This window comes from Natator depressus, chromosome 2, assembly GCF_965152275.1.
Source record: "Natator depressus isolate rNatDep1 chromosome 2, rNatDep2.hap1, whole genome shotgun sequence".
Taxonomy (NCBI): Eukaryota; Metazoa; Chordata; order Testudines; family Cheloniidae; genus Natator; species Natator depressus.
In genome coordinates, this window is record NC_134235.1 from 37,998,287 (window position 1) to 38,013,994 (window position 15,708).

The window sequence follows — 15,708 nt, forward strand, 5'->3', positions numbered from 1 at the left end:
TCAGATTCTTGAGTTCTTCAATCCAGTCCACTTCCCTAAATAATTCCCTTAATTTTTTTAAAGTTTGCCTTTTGAAATCAAGAACCCTGCTTGCAAATCTACAATATTTTTGTTTATCCTTCCATTTAGTTTAAACTGAATTAACTCATGATCACTTGAACAAAGGTTATCCCCTACAACCAGTTCTTCTATGAGGTCCTCACCACTCACCAACAGAAAATCTAAAATGGCATCATCTCTTATTGGTTCAGCAACTATTTGGTGAAGAAATCTGTCAGATACCACATCCAGGAAAATCTGGGCCCTACTGTTATTAGTAGCACTTGTCTTCCAATCTATATCCGGGAAGTTAAAGTCTCCCATAATCACACAAGTCCCAGAAGTATTTATTTCATTAAAAACATTAGAGATCTCTATCCATATGCAAATTGGATTGGGTGGTCTATAAACACACCCCAAGCAATATATTAGGGGAACCTCTAGTAAGCTTTCTTCCCCAAAGTGATTTTGGCCCTAACAGACGCTGTCTTATCCACTTCTAATTTCTTTACAGCCTACCTCATCATTGATATACAATGCTGCTCTACCTTTACTTTTGTCTTTCCTGAACAGCACAAACCTTCAATACCTGTACTTCACTCATGACTACTATTCCACCATGTTTCTGTTATCCCTATAATACCGGGTTTCACTTCCTCCACCAGTAATACTAGCTCATCCATTTTGTTACCCCAGCTCCTTGCACTGGTGTACAAACATCTTAGTTGTTTCTGTTTGGCTTCACCCACATTCCTCACCAAACTGGGTAAAGGAATTCTACTGCCAGTTTCATCTACCTGTTAGCTTCACTGGTATTGGCACTATTTTTCCTCTGAACATCCATTCTCCTACCCACTGCTGTTCCTTTCTCCATTGCTGTATCCTTTCTTGATTTTCCTCCTGCTCAGTGTTAGAATCAGGCGTGGAGACTACATGAGCATCTCCCAACCATTTCCCCTGAATTCCTAGTTTAAAGCTTTTTTAATCAGTTGTGCCAACCTCCAACCCGGAAGTCTATTTCCCTACCTACTTGGGTGGAGCCCATCCCGTAAGAAGAGTCCTCTGTTCATGGATGCCTCCCAGTGGTCAAACATCCCAAAGCGCTTCTTATAGAACTACTGCCTGAGCCATCTGTTGATCATCATAATCTTGTCTCACCTTCATTCTCCTCCTCTAGGGACAGGTAGAATCCCACTGAAGATCACCTGAACCTCAATTTCCTTAAGTATCTTCTGCAGCCTGACATAGTGTCCCTCGATACATTCTGGCGAGAATCTAGCTGTGTCATTTGTTCCCATGTGAAGGATAATTAGTGGATTCTTTGCTGCTGCCATTAGGATCTTCATCATCATCAGGTCTACATCACATATCTTAGCTCCTGGCAGAAAGTGCACCATTCTGTTGTCTGGATCAGCTCTGATGCCAGGCCTGTCTGTTCTTCCTAGTAGGAAGTCACCAGTCATGTAGTCCTGCCTTTTCCTAGTGATAATGTGATTCTCCAGCCTTCCTCCTGTTCTTTCTGGCTACAAGTCCTCTTTTATTCTCCCTTGCAATCTTCTGTAAGTCATCCTGTATCCTCCTGGAGCCCTGAACTCCAGGTATCTCCCCTTGCTCTTTTCCTCTTCTTACAGGACTAGCCGCTCTTCTTCCTTGTCCTCCCTCCTTCAGTTACAGCCTGCTGTACCCCTTCTTCATTTTCCAACTCAACAAACCTGTTTCCTGAGCTCTATTTCTCTTTCACTAGCCGGTCTTTTCCTATGCCTGGTTCTCAGTCACATGATTCCACGGGCCACATTCCTCACCCAGCAGTCTCCCCCTCAAAGCTCTTCAGTCCAGCTTGCATCTGTTAGTCTTGACTTTTTCCTTCAGCCTCCTATGCCTTCCCTCCATCATCTGCTCAAATTCCCTTCAAAACTCAACCATAGTTTCTACCTGCATCTCTAAATCTTAGATCTTCTCTTCCATCATCTCTATCAGGCAGCAGTTCATACAAACGAGTCTCTTTTCAGGTACCTGTTCCAGGATCATGTACATCCCACAGCTTCTACATCCGGCCATCTTCATTGTCTCTTCCATTCCTTGGGTCACTGCCACTGCTGCCTCTGTACCTGTCATAGAACCATAGAATATCAGGGTTGGAAGGGACCTCAGGAGGTCATCTAGCCCAACCCCCTGCTCAAAGCAGGACCAAATCCCCAATTTTTGCCCCACATCCCGAAATGGCCCCCTCAAGGATTGAACTCACTACCCTGGGTTTAGCAGGCCAATGCTCAAACCACTGAGTTATCCCCCCATCAGAGCCTTCCTGCCTACATACCTGTCAAGGAAGAAGAAAAAACCAAAACACCACGCCCACACCAAAACACAACTGGACCACAACACACCCCTTCCCCTAACCTCCCCTGTTTATAGCTCTGTTTGCTGGCTCCTGTGCTGCTGGCTGGCTGACTGTTTGGCTGCCTTCATAGGACCCCTAATCAGGGAAGCCCCTTCCCCTAAGCAGGGTTTAGCTTCTCTTACAGCACACTGTCCCCTGCTAGCCTCTGCAAACTGAACAGGAAAAAACACACACTCACAAAACAGAAAAAACACACACACTGCCCCTAAGGAACAGGGGCTTGCTTCCTCCCTTTTCCTCCAACAGAGCTCCCACTTGAATTCCCCTGTTCCTGTACAATTCTGTTTGCTGGCTCTGGTGCTGCTGCTTCTCTATACCTTTAGAGAAATAAATTTATTTTGTACTAATATACGCCTGAGACAAATTTACATGAAAATAAGATTCCCAATCTCTCTCGTTTTCATAAAGCACCTACAGATTTAACGTACACTAGGGATAGAGTGTGATCAAGTTAAAAAAAGAAACTCAGTTAAAGGGGAAAAACACTTTTTTTTTTTAAAAAAGAGAGCTTCCTCTGCTTTCAAATATGAAAATGTTGGAATAGCATAACTAAAAATAAAGCAGAACTGTTAACTTAAATTAAGTTTGTGAAACTACTATTTTTGTTTCTGTCTTCTCAAGCATGACCGACCAGCAGAGTAGCTGGTGTTTTAAACAGTTGTTATTCTTAGGATAAATTAAGCAAAAATTTATTACAACAGAATAAAACATTAAGATAGCACATAGTATTTCAATAATAGCATATAATGGGGGGGGGCCTCTATAAATGAAAATTTGTCACTACCAATAAGTACCGCTTTCAGAAACAGTACAAAAGCATCAGCAATTCTGCCACAAAAAAATTCTACATATATAACAATAAAGTACTCTTTTTTTTCCATTTAAAAACGTCACAATTTAACAATTATATTGCTTCAAAGAGTTCCATCACAAACTAGTCTAGTTTGATTCATCTTTGTTGTTAACCTGTATTGCACAAACAGTATAAAAATATGGTTTTTGTACATTCCAAGAAAGATGACATTAAGCAGTTATTTAACATCAGAAAAAAATTAACAAAATCTTTTTTGTAAACACAGGGCTTGTCTATACGATATGTTAATCCGCACTAGAGGAGTGTGAATTCTAGTGCACACTAGCATGTTGCACATTAACTAGCCCACATTGACCCTGCTGGAGTGCACTATATTATATATATAAATCAATATATTCTAATTTGATCAATATATCATCAAATAATATGACCTATGTTATTAAATACAAAGATGTGCATTATGCTATAGGTTAAAAATGTATACAGTTACAAGATAAAGGAGCAGATTTTAAATGTGCACATACTGTTAAAAAAAATATATATATACACACAGCATATTGAACAATCCAGGTAAAAGACTGACTTTATCCCATGCAAGTCTGCATAGTTCATACACCCAGCCTACCAACATCAACTATATACATGCAAAAGTTAAAATTCTGTTTAAAGTTCATAAACCCTTTTAAGACTCTCCAGGTCTTCTAAAGAAAATTGGTGACTTTGCTTTTTTGAAAGAGAATCAAACAACTTCTGAACCTGCTCTTTTTCATTCTTGCTAAGAAGCGTCAGCACTACCTGAAAAAATATATTTTGTATAATTAGTGCACATAGGTATAAGTCTTCTGTTTTTTCTGTTAAGTGCTAAATTTAATAAGCTTTATACTGCATTGAGATTTTTACATTTTGAGTTTCTTGACATTTTCATAGAGAAAAATTGCACTGAATATATGCTCTTACCTTAAACCTTTCAACTTTACTCAGATAAAGAAGGTGCTGATACACAAGGCCAGGGTCTTTTCCAAGTAGATGATATTCCAGTGCCTGCATAAAGATCAGAATGGTATCCCCCTCTAGTTTGTTACTTAGCAGCATTGGCAATTTTTTGGGATCAATAATGGTTAAAAGATCTGCACAGGCAGCTTCATCCTTCTTGGCATTCACTGCATTTATAATCTGACCAAACTCATAGGCATTAGATGGTTCTGAAATGAGCAGTTTTTCAGAGATTTTCAATGGCAGACTGTTTTCAGCTCCTCCTTTGGCAATTTGGTAATTAAGCACAGCATCCTTTGAGGTACTGGTCTGTCTCTCCTCTTCATTACCCTCATTTACCTTCATAGGAAAACAACAAATCATTTTAATTTTGACATATATAATATCTCGAGTTTCATAAACCAGATGACAGCATGTCCAGCACTGATACCACTAAATTAGAGTTTACCACTTTCCTCATCTTGTGGGAAGACTTTTTGGAACATGATGGCTATTCTCCTTTCTATGTCCCACTTTTCCCTTTACAGAAATGGTATCCTAATATTCATGCAGGTTAAAAGGTTGTTTTTCTTAGTTAGCAATGCATTATTTTACACTTGTCTTCAGTATTTTGCACCCTCTTCTTAAGGAGAGAGCTGAAAGTTTTTGGCAGAAAACTAAATATAGGACCAATCACATCATAGTTTCAAATATACATACTATCTATATGAATTATAAAGCAACAGCAGTCATACTGTATTTTAGTCATAGTAGATATCTACTAAAAATAGGCTGTCTTTCAAAACATGAAGAGTCATGAAATTGGGTTAACAGAATGAAAATTCAGGGGTCAGCATCTCTTGAAATTTATATAAAATTTTTCTAGAAAGTTTTAGGGTATGTTATAACGTCTTTGTGCCTAGTCTGCTATTCTTTTCTCTCTTCAATAATCTGATTGTGTTCTCTACTTCTTTCTATTAGGGGGTTTCTTGATCTTATATGTAGTACATTTTGGTTAAAATGAAAAAGCCAACTTCTAGATTATGCCAGTTACATGAAGTTCCCCAAATCCCTTTGACTTTGATGGGATTCCTGCATGGGACCACTTGCACAAATGGGTCCTGCCCTAATGGTTTATATTACCATCTGCAGTTCCAGTTTTAATAAAAGTTATACAACAGTTTTCAAAATGAGAGACCCAAATTCTAATCTCACACTCTATAGATCAGTAGCGATATTTCTTGTAATAAAACAAAGAAGAAAGACACCCATTCTTACAGGACCACAAACATTTAGTCACAGAGAAATACCACCATCAAATGATTCCATATTTAACAGTGACTCAGTATTATCTGGGCACCAGCAACTCAGCGCAGTTGTTTTAACCTAGAATATTACATCACTTGATTCTTTTACTACAATATCAAAACTAAGGGGAAAAATAGCATTCTCTGATGATTTTGTAGATTTTTCACCCACACTCTACTTCTCCAATGCATATTCAGTATTCCATTCTTCCACCAAACTGCCAAACCTAACTGAAGGTATAGCCTCTGACAGCACACACAGCCACAGGGGACTCCTGGACAGCATGGCCTCTTGCTGGTTCCCCAAAACAACATTTGAAAGAGACCTGAAATGTTGCATCATCAGATATGACAGCTATTTTGAACAGTGTTTTTTTTCTGTTTTTTTTAAAAGAACATGTCCTCAACTTTAACATCTGAAAGTTTCTTGTTTAGGCATTACAGTCAGTTTATTTCTGCTGGAATTCTGGATGTACCCCGAAGCATCACAGATTTAATTATAAGAGTCTGATTGGCACCAAACACACACAACGTTTAAGATGTGAGTAAATTGGCATGTTTATAAAACTAGCAAGTACATGAACAAACACACTATATGTACGAAGTATTAGCTCAAAATATCTGTCAACATTACAGAACAAAAGCCCTATTTTAATCTTCTTAAGTGTGTGACTTCAATATTGCCTGCTTTGCAAAAGAAGGAAAATACCTCTTGTATTTTGATTTTCTTCCTTTGCTTTTGTTGGCTACCTGCTCCAATATCATTTTTAAGGTTAAGCAACTGGGTGATCTCTTGTAGTTCCCTCTTTGCTTCAGCCACATTTGGATCTATCATAAGTACTTTGCTGAGATCATCAACACTGGCTTGGTAATTCTGAAAGGCAAAGAGGAAAAGTAAGTTGTTTTCATAAAACAATTCCAGATGCCACAGTAGGAGAATTAGCTAACTGCCACACTCCTGTTCACAATTATTCGGAAAACTGCGGGGATACTGACAACAAGTGAGCAGAAAGCAGCTAGATTTAGATTTAAACATGTATAATATTACTAAAGAAAAAAAGCTAAGAATGGGTTCTCTGTTCTGATGTTAACACTAATGTTATGCAGCTAAATATTTACAGATGATCTCTGTAAATATCTAATTTGTGAATAAATTTGCTCTCAGAAAAACCCCCATTAGCAAATGCATTATTAAATAAGGCTGCTTTTATGTGTATTTCCAATTTGCTGACATGATAGTACTTAATGTCATACCATCATCAAGATTGATATGATATGGTCCAGATACACTTAACATAAATTCTGCCAAGACACACAGCTTTAAACTGATATTAATTTAAAAAAACAAAACACACGTTATCATATGCACCAGAACATCCAAATAGGCTACAGCTCCATAATCCAGAAACAGCTAGACAGAAAGGACTAGATTCACACAGAAACTTCGGCATGGTGATGCTGAGCATTGCCATGCCTAACTTTTTGGTGTCTAGAAAAGCACAAGGATTCACAAAGCTTGAGTTTGGTGCCTTGACTCCCTACACAATGAATGGGGGAAGAGATATACGCCTTAGGCAACACGCGAGGCAGCTCCTTGTCTAAGCTAGCCAACAGGAGATACCAAGCTGAGGGGGGTGGGAGGGTGCTAAACCGCATCCCTCTCTCAGAGATAGGCACCTAAGTCCAGGCTCAAGGGAAGCATCTATGTCTTCCTAGGTTTCCCTCTGCTTAGGATTCTCAGCTGCAAACCCTCTCTTGGAGTTAGGCACCTATACTGTTTTGGTGAGCAGGGGGAGGAGGACCTCCCTCATAACTTTTAGCCCAGTGGTTAGGATACTCACCTGGGATGCAGGAGATGTCCATTTCAAGCCCCCTCTCCAGATGAAGGGGAGGAGGAATTTGAACAGGGATCTTCACCTCTCAGGGGAGTGCCTGAAGCACTGGACTATGGGCTATTCTGATCTGGGGCTCCCACACACTCTCCTATTGAAGCTATTCCACTGTGCATAAATAATACAAAAATCATTAGGGGAAGGGAGGGAAAAGAGCATGAGAATGACTCCGTCCTCCTGCTTCACTGACTTTTTTCAGTTATTTTATCCACATCGGAACAGCTTCAACAGGAGAGACAGGCAGGGGCAGGAATAGTAGCGAGGGACTCCGTCAGTTTCTCCTGGTGAAGCTATTCCACTGTGGATAAATAACTGAAAAAAAAGTCAGTGAAACAGAGGGACTGGATCCTGGATATCCCACCTCCCAGGTGAGTGCTCTAACCACCAAGCTAGTGTAATTCAACAGGAGAAACTGAGGGAGCTTCCCTGCTACCACTGCTCAGAAATGAGTGGTGATAGGACCCGCACCAGCACAGCAGACAGGCCCCTGACACTTCCACTCCAAGTGGGGGTGGGGCTATGATGCAGGGGCAAGCCACTGGGGGCCCTGTTTTGTGGTGTTCTCAGGGCCCTGGATTACCTTGATATGGTCTTGCTTATGAGTGGGGGATTTGACTTTGAGCAGAATGGCCATTGAAAGGGCTTTATACAGTCCTCAAATACGCAGCCACAAACAGCCAAGCAGCTTATATTATGTGATAAAAAACAAGTTATCGTGTGTGTTCCAGTTCGCACGGCTATCAAAGTCACAAGATACGTAGTGGTAGATGTTCATGCACCTAAGAGACTGTTCATGCCCTAGCTGTGAATTTCCAATATAGAATTGTTTTTCTTCCAGTTTCTAGCCTCCTTCTTTACCCTTTCAATCTAGGCAACGTTCAGATTTAAAAAGTTTTAAGTGTCCCATGCAAACTTTTTAGATTTAAATTGGGCTTCTTCTCTCCCTCCTCTGGAGACTTTCATTTTCACTAGCAGAAACTTTTCCTGTTACTCACGCTAACTTTTCCCTCTCAAATACATCTCAATAATTTTACTGACATCCACATATACCACATTAAATTTCACTCCATCTTTGATATTTACTCTTCAAATATTTATTACATGATTTATATTTATAATTTGTTTTCCTTCCTCCCTTTTACATCTTTAGATATTTAATTCTTCACTTTTAAATCAATCTATCAAAATCTGAGATCAATTTTGTTGTTTTCTCCTGTTTTTGTTTTGTTATTTATAATTCTTGGAGATGGCAACACTGCAATGTCTTATCCAAAGAGAAGTCAGTTATATGATGTGGTGCTGACAGCTAGCCAGCTCAGGTCACAACCTCAAGAAAGTGTTAAGTGTACCAATTCACTTGTTAGAACAGAACAAAAGAGGATGTTATCACATTACACGTACATGGCATGTGCCTAGTAATTACATTTGCTTTAGATGCATGAAAGCTAGTGAAATAATAATGTTATTGTCTTAACCTATCTGTTTCCTGTGACTGCTATCTTTGTACTTAATTAACCTTAGATCAAAGATGTATTAGGATAAGAATTTACTTGATGTGCAAACTTCATGAAAACCAGTGGCTGGCACCTGTATTGGTTTTCACTTATCCATCCCTATTATAAGGAATAGCAGGCAATTGCATTATGCATATCACTGTAATTGAATCACATGTGTATGCATAGGAAGTAGAATGTTAATTTCAAAGCAAGGGGTCCTCGATGTGGTGACCCAAGGTCAAAGATCAAAATGCATTCTTCATCACAGGAAGAGCCCATGCTGTGAGTGCAAGCATTTGCCTGACTGCTTTCTCAGGAAGACAGCTATAAAAGTATGCCCCGAGAACGATCCTTATCTCTGGACTGATGAATTCTGACAGGGTGGAATTCTGAGCAATTGGACCAAGATCCCTAGAGCCATTCTAGGAAACCCTGACAGACTATTGGAAACCAACAAATTACTACAACTTTGCTATCATACTGGACTTACAAACTTTTATTCACCTGTAATGTATTTTACCTGCTTTAACCTCTCACTAACGCATTTCTTTTTCTTAGCTAATAAATCTTTTGTTTAGTTTACTGAAGAAACTGGCTTCAGCGTTGTCTTCGGTTGGATATGAAGTATACCTTGACATGGGGTAAGTGACTAACTCTTTGTGGCTGGGAGTAACAGAATGTGTGATGATCTTTGGTTTTAATAATCTTTCATTGTTAAGTCCAGTTTGTCTGGGTGGTCATAGAAGCTGGAGTGCCTAAGGGGACTGTCGGTGGCTCCATGGTAAGCTAGTATAGTGATCCTATAGCACATATTTGTTGCTGGTTTGGTTAAATCTAATTATAGAGTATACCACCAATCTGGATGTGTCTGCCCTGTTTTCTGACCGTCTGAGCCAACAGCTGTGACCCATTCTGGACACTGTGACAGATGATCTTGGGAAATGTATATGTGCTAGGTCCACCCGTGTTGTGTGTGTGTATATGGCAGGTCTCACACTACAAGTATACCATGTAAAGTGTATTTCTGTTTACGTCTTCAATAAAATTACAAACATTTTTCTAGAGTACACAAAAACGGGGAAGTTTCTTAGATTCTTGAATTTCTTCCTATATTATTTTAGGAAGAACAAACGCCTCACTGATCTCTGACTACCTGTTTGGCTGGTTAAATCACTCTTAAACTTCACTGTCACCTATATTAATTTCTACAGACTACAATGACACAGAGAGGTCAATTGCAGCTGATTAATTACAGGTTACTTAACAGAGCTAAGGAAAACATTTAACACAAAGCAATACTTTGTCCTCTCACTGGTTTTGAAAAGAGGTGAAATTTTCCTTTTTTTTTAGCTGCTGTAGTTTTGCAGATTTTTTTTTTTTTTAATAAGAAAAGGAATCTGATTTTGTATCATGCTTACTAAAGCCTACATTTGGAACTCACAGTAGAGTATGAAGGCAACTGAAGGAAAAAAAGTGTACATTCAGTCTGCTGCATTACTTGGATTTCAAGCCATTCCTTACCTGCATGCTCAGCAGTGCTCACCATTACATTGGGGAGACCTCAGCAGGGGAAGGAGATTGTATGAGTATCAGAAAAAAATTAAAAAACAGCAGAATCTTGTTTAACTCAATTCCAGTTAACCAAAACTCTGAGTTACTCCCTGACATTACTGCATGCATGAATCAACTACATGAAATCGTTATTTAAATAATTCTTTTGGCCCCAAAATATTTATACAGTGCTTTACTTTTGCCAAGTGCTTTACCAACATTAATAAACAACCAACATTCCACACCTCTCTTGTATTTACAAATCCACTGTAACTATGTAAGTGTCTTTGAACGAGATAGCTGCAAATTTAAAAATATTTAGGAATACCTGCCTTGTTCTTTTTTCTTACCTGTAGTCCTTTGTATGCTAGAGCTCTTCTATAAAAAGCTTTGACATTAGCGTCTTCTATCTGAAGAACACGATCACAATCCTGTTTAGCCTCTTCATATTGATACAATTTTAAGTAACAGAGAGCCCTAACAGAATACAATAAAACACAGTTCGGTTTAAGAGAATTGTAACATATTGCAGTGCCAACAATTTCTGACTCTCAAAGGTTAACTATGTTGCTTGTTAGAATTCAGCATCAATACATTTTTTTAAACTTTGGAGTTCTTCAAAAATATTTATAGTACAGATTATTACAGCATTAGATTTATAATATTTCCACATGGCCAATTCCTGCAATCTTTTCTCAGACAAAACTCAATGAGACTTTCGCAGTTACATTAAACACATGGGTAAATGTTTGCAGTATCAAGGCCTATGTCAGCATAATACACCCTAATACTGTAATGGGCCATTAGTTCAATAGTGGCTATGGAAAAAAAAGAGCGTCACCTAGTTCACCACTACCACTACTTTTGGCAGCACTTTGCAGCTAGGTATTACTTGGAGGTCTCACATCCAAGTACTGACCCAGTCAAATCGTTCTTAATTTGTGAGAGTTGATGGGATTACAGCAGGTTTAAGCAATTCTGTAAAAATTAATGCTGCTTCATTGCCGTTTCTAACCATCCAAAATGGGTAGGGATCTCCTACTCTTCAAAGTGGACCGAGCATATTAAATACTGTGTGAAAAGTCTCTTCCACAGGCACTGCAGGAAGATTTAACGAGGACACTACACGATCCACTAAATTGTGGAACTGCATAGCATCCTCAGAAGGCAAGTAGGCCGAAGCCACTCCCACATGTCATCTGGGATAAAGATAATCCATTTCCAAATGCTCCTGCTCAAAGGGAAAGCTACCTCCTCATCTTCCTCTCCTCAGAAAGCATTTCTGGCATGACCATCTGTAATGTTGGCCGATCTGGAGAAGCTAGATCCGAGGATCTCAGGATTGCCGTATCCTTTGCAGAAGAAACATTTCTTCTCCTCCATGTGGAGGGTAAATGAAAAATTCCTGAAGTGGCCCCCAGGACTGCCAATCTCCCCCACAACTGGTTTTGGGGATGCAGAACATAGGGTGATACAAATCGAGCCACAGGTGTCTGCATTCTTCCTCTAATTTCCTCCTGGTAAAGATCCAGGTCTGGATCAGAGGTAGAATGCAACAGGGATAACAGTGGCTCCACAGGAAAATATGAAGATCCATCTCTTTGTGGGGATCCTGTAGGGCCATAGTAGGAAGAACCAGAAGCACCTTCTGACCAAGTCTTCCTAACAGGAGACGAGGACGATGATCTTGGAATCAGGGAAACATGCCTCCTTTTGGAAACCGCATATTTCATATTTGGAACCAATGAACATACCAGAGCCAGAAGGTGAACTTGGGCTGCCAAGGTGACAGAGCTCCCTGGGACCAAGCATGTAGCTGGAACTGACTTAGGGACAACAATGTATCCGAAGAAGTGGACAACATCAGATCCAACATTATACACAAATCCATCTCCCTTGCTATTGAAGCTGGGGATGGAATGGGTCTTTGCTTCGTAACTGTAGAGGTCTTGTCAGAATCAGACAGATCCAAAAGTTCTGAGGAATGGGAACTGGCATTGGTAACAAACAGTTATGTCCCTATGCTGTTTTTTCTTCAATGTCAGGACAGAGGGAACTGAAGGAGCTGTTGGCCCCGATTCTGTCACCAATTCATTCCATCTTCCTGGATCTGGAAGTGGAAGTCGGAACTGATGCTGGTCCTGCAGCCTCAGGAGTTCAGCCGGGGTCAGGTAATTGCAAGCATGAGGGTTGGCACTAGTGTGGTTAAACTGTCTCTCAACTTCTCTTCCAGAACAGAGTTATTCAGATCTGACCGCATGGCCCTCAGTTTGGACTTGCATAGCTTTGAGGGCTTGACTGGGGGAGCTGAAGGAACATGATCTGGCCCTGACAGGGGTTGCAGCCTGTTGGAACCATTCAGTTGCGGGGAACCACTGGAAGCCCCAGCAGCTGAGACCGGTCTCTTAGACCCAAGATGTGAGGACTGATTGGATCCAAAGGGTCTAGCCAAGAGAGCTATCTTGAGACGTAGGAACTGCAAATGAGTCACCCTGTCCTTGCAAGCTCTGGGAGTGAAGGTCTGAGAAACTGAACATCCAGAAGGTGAATGTCCTCCTCTCACACACTTGAGACCCCACTCCTCTCATAAGATGCCAGGAAGACAGTTAGGCAAGAAGTGTACCTCTTGAATCTCAGGTTTCAGAGTAGCAGCCGTGTTAGTCTGTATTCGCAAAAAGAAAAGGAGTACTAGTGGCACTTTAGAGACTAACAAATTTATTTGAGCATAAGCTTTCGTGAGCTACAGCTCACTTCATCGGATGCATCTCAGCTTTTTCTGTTTCAATTTCACCATAGTTCAGAACCAGGGAAAACACTAACTATATTAACAAAGCTAACACTAACTATCTAAGAAGGGAAAGGCTGTGGCATCAAAGAGACCATAGGAGGTTCACATCTGTCGAGGTATACTGTTGGAATGAACTGAGGTGGTGAGGGAGCTCTCTGACCCCTTTATAACCTTGCCCTCAGAATATCAGTGACACTGAAGAGAAAAGCAGGGGGCATGAGAGTGCTTTAGCTGACACTGCTAGAAGAAGGTTCTACCACAAGACAGCACAGCACCCATAAGTGGGAATATGCAGAACCACTTGAAGAAGGATAGATAAGGTTTAAAATAAAAACAATAGTTATTTGAACCACAACTCAAACATGTGGAAAATCTAATTCTCTGTTTATATAAAAAGGTGACTCAGGTGGCATAAAATTAATATCTACAGACACAAAAGAAAATCATCATAATATATTCTTATTTAGTAAACTTACAAAGTGTGGCAGAGCTTTTACCTGTTAGTGTAGATAGCACATTCCTTGGAATTTAACTTCATGCACTCGTCGTATTTCATTAGAGCTTCTTTATATTTACCCTTCTTTACCAATTCATTTCCTTCATTCTTAAGGGTCCTGAAATTCTCTTCAGTTTTTTCACCTTGGTAACAAAAGGACTAAAATGTTATTTAAAAAAACACCAATTCGTTAAAAGTAGATTAATAATCCACCCAGATTAAGCAACAATACATTGCCCCTGGAGTATCTTGAGGGTCACAATTTTGATTCCTTGAGTCACAATCTCTCTCCTCATCTCCCCACTGCTCCAAGGAGGAAACAAATTGTACCATGCATAAACCTGGCACAGTGTATGCTCTCCAAAAGTGCTGCTATACATTGGGAGAGAGGGCAGAGCCAAAGTACCAAGTTTTAAGAAAGTCAAAACCACAGAACGGGTGGAACTCAGTGGCTCAGCACCTGGAACCTGAGTTTGTTGAAGTGCTAAGCCATCTTTTCACAGCAGAAGTAATCACAAGTAAAAAATTAATCCTATAGTAAATAGAAAACGTTGAATGATGCATTTCTTAACATAATAAAAAATCCAAAAATTAAGAATCTGAATAAATGTAAATTAAACTATATAATGGCTTAAATAAATGTATATAGGTGTAGTGTATCTCCCTGGTTAGCAAAAAAGCACCAAATTTAGCATAAAGGCTAGATTTAGTTGAAAATCAACATGTTTTAATGGTTACCAACCAAAGACAATCAACTTTTCTTTAGGAAAATAACTACAAAGTAGAAATGCAAAAGGCAATTAAAATTGATTTAAATCATGATTAAAATCAATGATTTAAATGACTTTGATTTTAATCAATCCACCCTGGTTACACTTGTCCGCCCTCCCACATTCCCTCCTTTCTGTTTCATCCTCTTGTTGCGTCTTGTCCTGAATTAGACTGCAAGCTTTTCTGGGCAAGACCTCTTTCTTACTATGTGCTTGTAAAATGCACAACACAGTGGGGGCACCAGTCCCCACAAATAACAAACAACAACATCATAGCCCTTCATGTGCAGTAATGAAAATCCTAATTTACTGCTGTTAAAAATCCTGCTAGGCTTAAACTTGTATAATTTCTTAGATTCAGTAAACCAAATATAAAGAGACCCACATGCTTAACAGACTGTATACACAAGGATCATTTTAGCCAATAATGAAACTGAATAAGGTCTAGGGGTAAAACATGGCAGCCATTCTGCACTAGAAACACTACAAAATAATGTACTTAGGGGAAAATAAAAAGTAACCTATCCAGTTGAAATCAGAGGGGAATTAGACAGGCAGCATGTAAATAGCCTGAGTCAGAATGTGGCCAGGACACCAGGACTAATTCTTCCAACTGTTGCTAAGAGTGCCAGGTGACCACAGATTTTTATATCTGAAAGAAGTACTGTCCAGTAGCCCTGTGTTCAGGGGTTAGCCTACCTGTGCCAGCTAGCGTGTGTAACAATAGCAATGAAGACAGCACAGCATGGGCTTCAGAATAGGCTAGTGAGTCAAGTACATATCCAGAGTCTATGCCAGGCTTGTACTACCCTGCATTGAAGCCTACGTTGCACTGTGTTCACTGCTATTACCCGCACTAGCTGCATTCAAGTTATCTCAGACAGATTAGCCCATGCAGCTTTTCCTGTGTAGACATATCCTAAGAGAAGACTATCACCTTCTCAGTTACCCTTCACCAGGGGAAGTAATTACGCAGACTTCATTTAATCCCTTTGTAAGTAAGTAAATAAATAAGTAAATGTATGTATGTATGTATGTATGTATGTATGTATGTATGTATGTATGTATGTATGTATGTATGTATGTATGTATGTATGTATGTATGTATGTATGTATGTATGTAACTAAACCTATTCTGTAACGGTTGATCTTCGAGATGCATTGCCAATGTCGATTCCACTTCAA

At 39.7% G+C, this 15,708-nt stretch overlaps 1 protein-coding gene across 3 annotated transcripts in view; it reads right to left on the reverse strand.

Annotated features, from left to right (window-relative positions):
- Window positions 1-319: 319 nt before the first annotated feature.
- SPAG1 (sperm associated antigen 1) overlaps window positions 320-15,708 on the reverse strand; it is a 65,998-nt gene continuing 50,609 nt past the window's right edge. Inside the window, exons 15-19 of one of the 3 annotated variants that reach the window (XM_074944031.1) lie at window positions 13,755-13,896; window positions 10,820-10,946; window positions 6,240-6,404; window positions 4,209-4,583; window positions 320-2,147 (exon numbers count right to left, since the gene is read on the reverse strand). In XM_074944031.1, coding sequence (XP_074800132.1) covers window positions 2,124-2,147; window positions 4,209-4,583; window positions 6,240-6,404; window positions 10,820-10,946; window positions 13,755-13,896 — 833 coding nt within the window. In that variant the 3' untranslated portion in view covers window positions 320-2,123. Of the gene's footprint in view, window positions 2,148-3,118; window positions 4,047-4,208; window positions 4,584-6,239; window positions 6,405-10,819; window positions 10,947-13,754; window positions 13,897-15,708 lie in introns of those variants that run through there. The other 2 variants (XM_074944032.1, XM_074944030.1) reach the window with 2 other exon arrangements.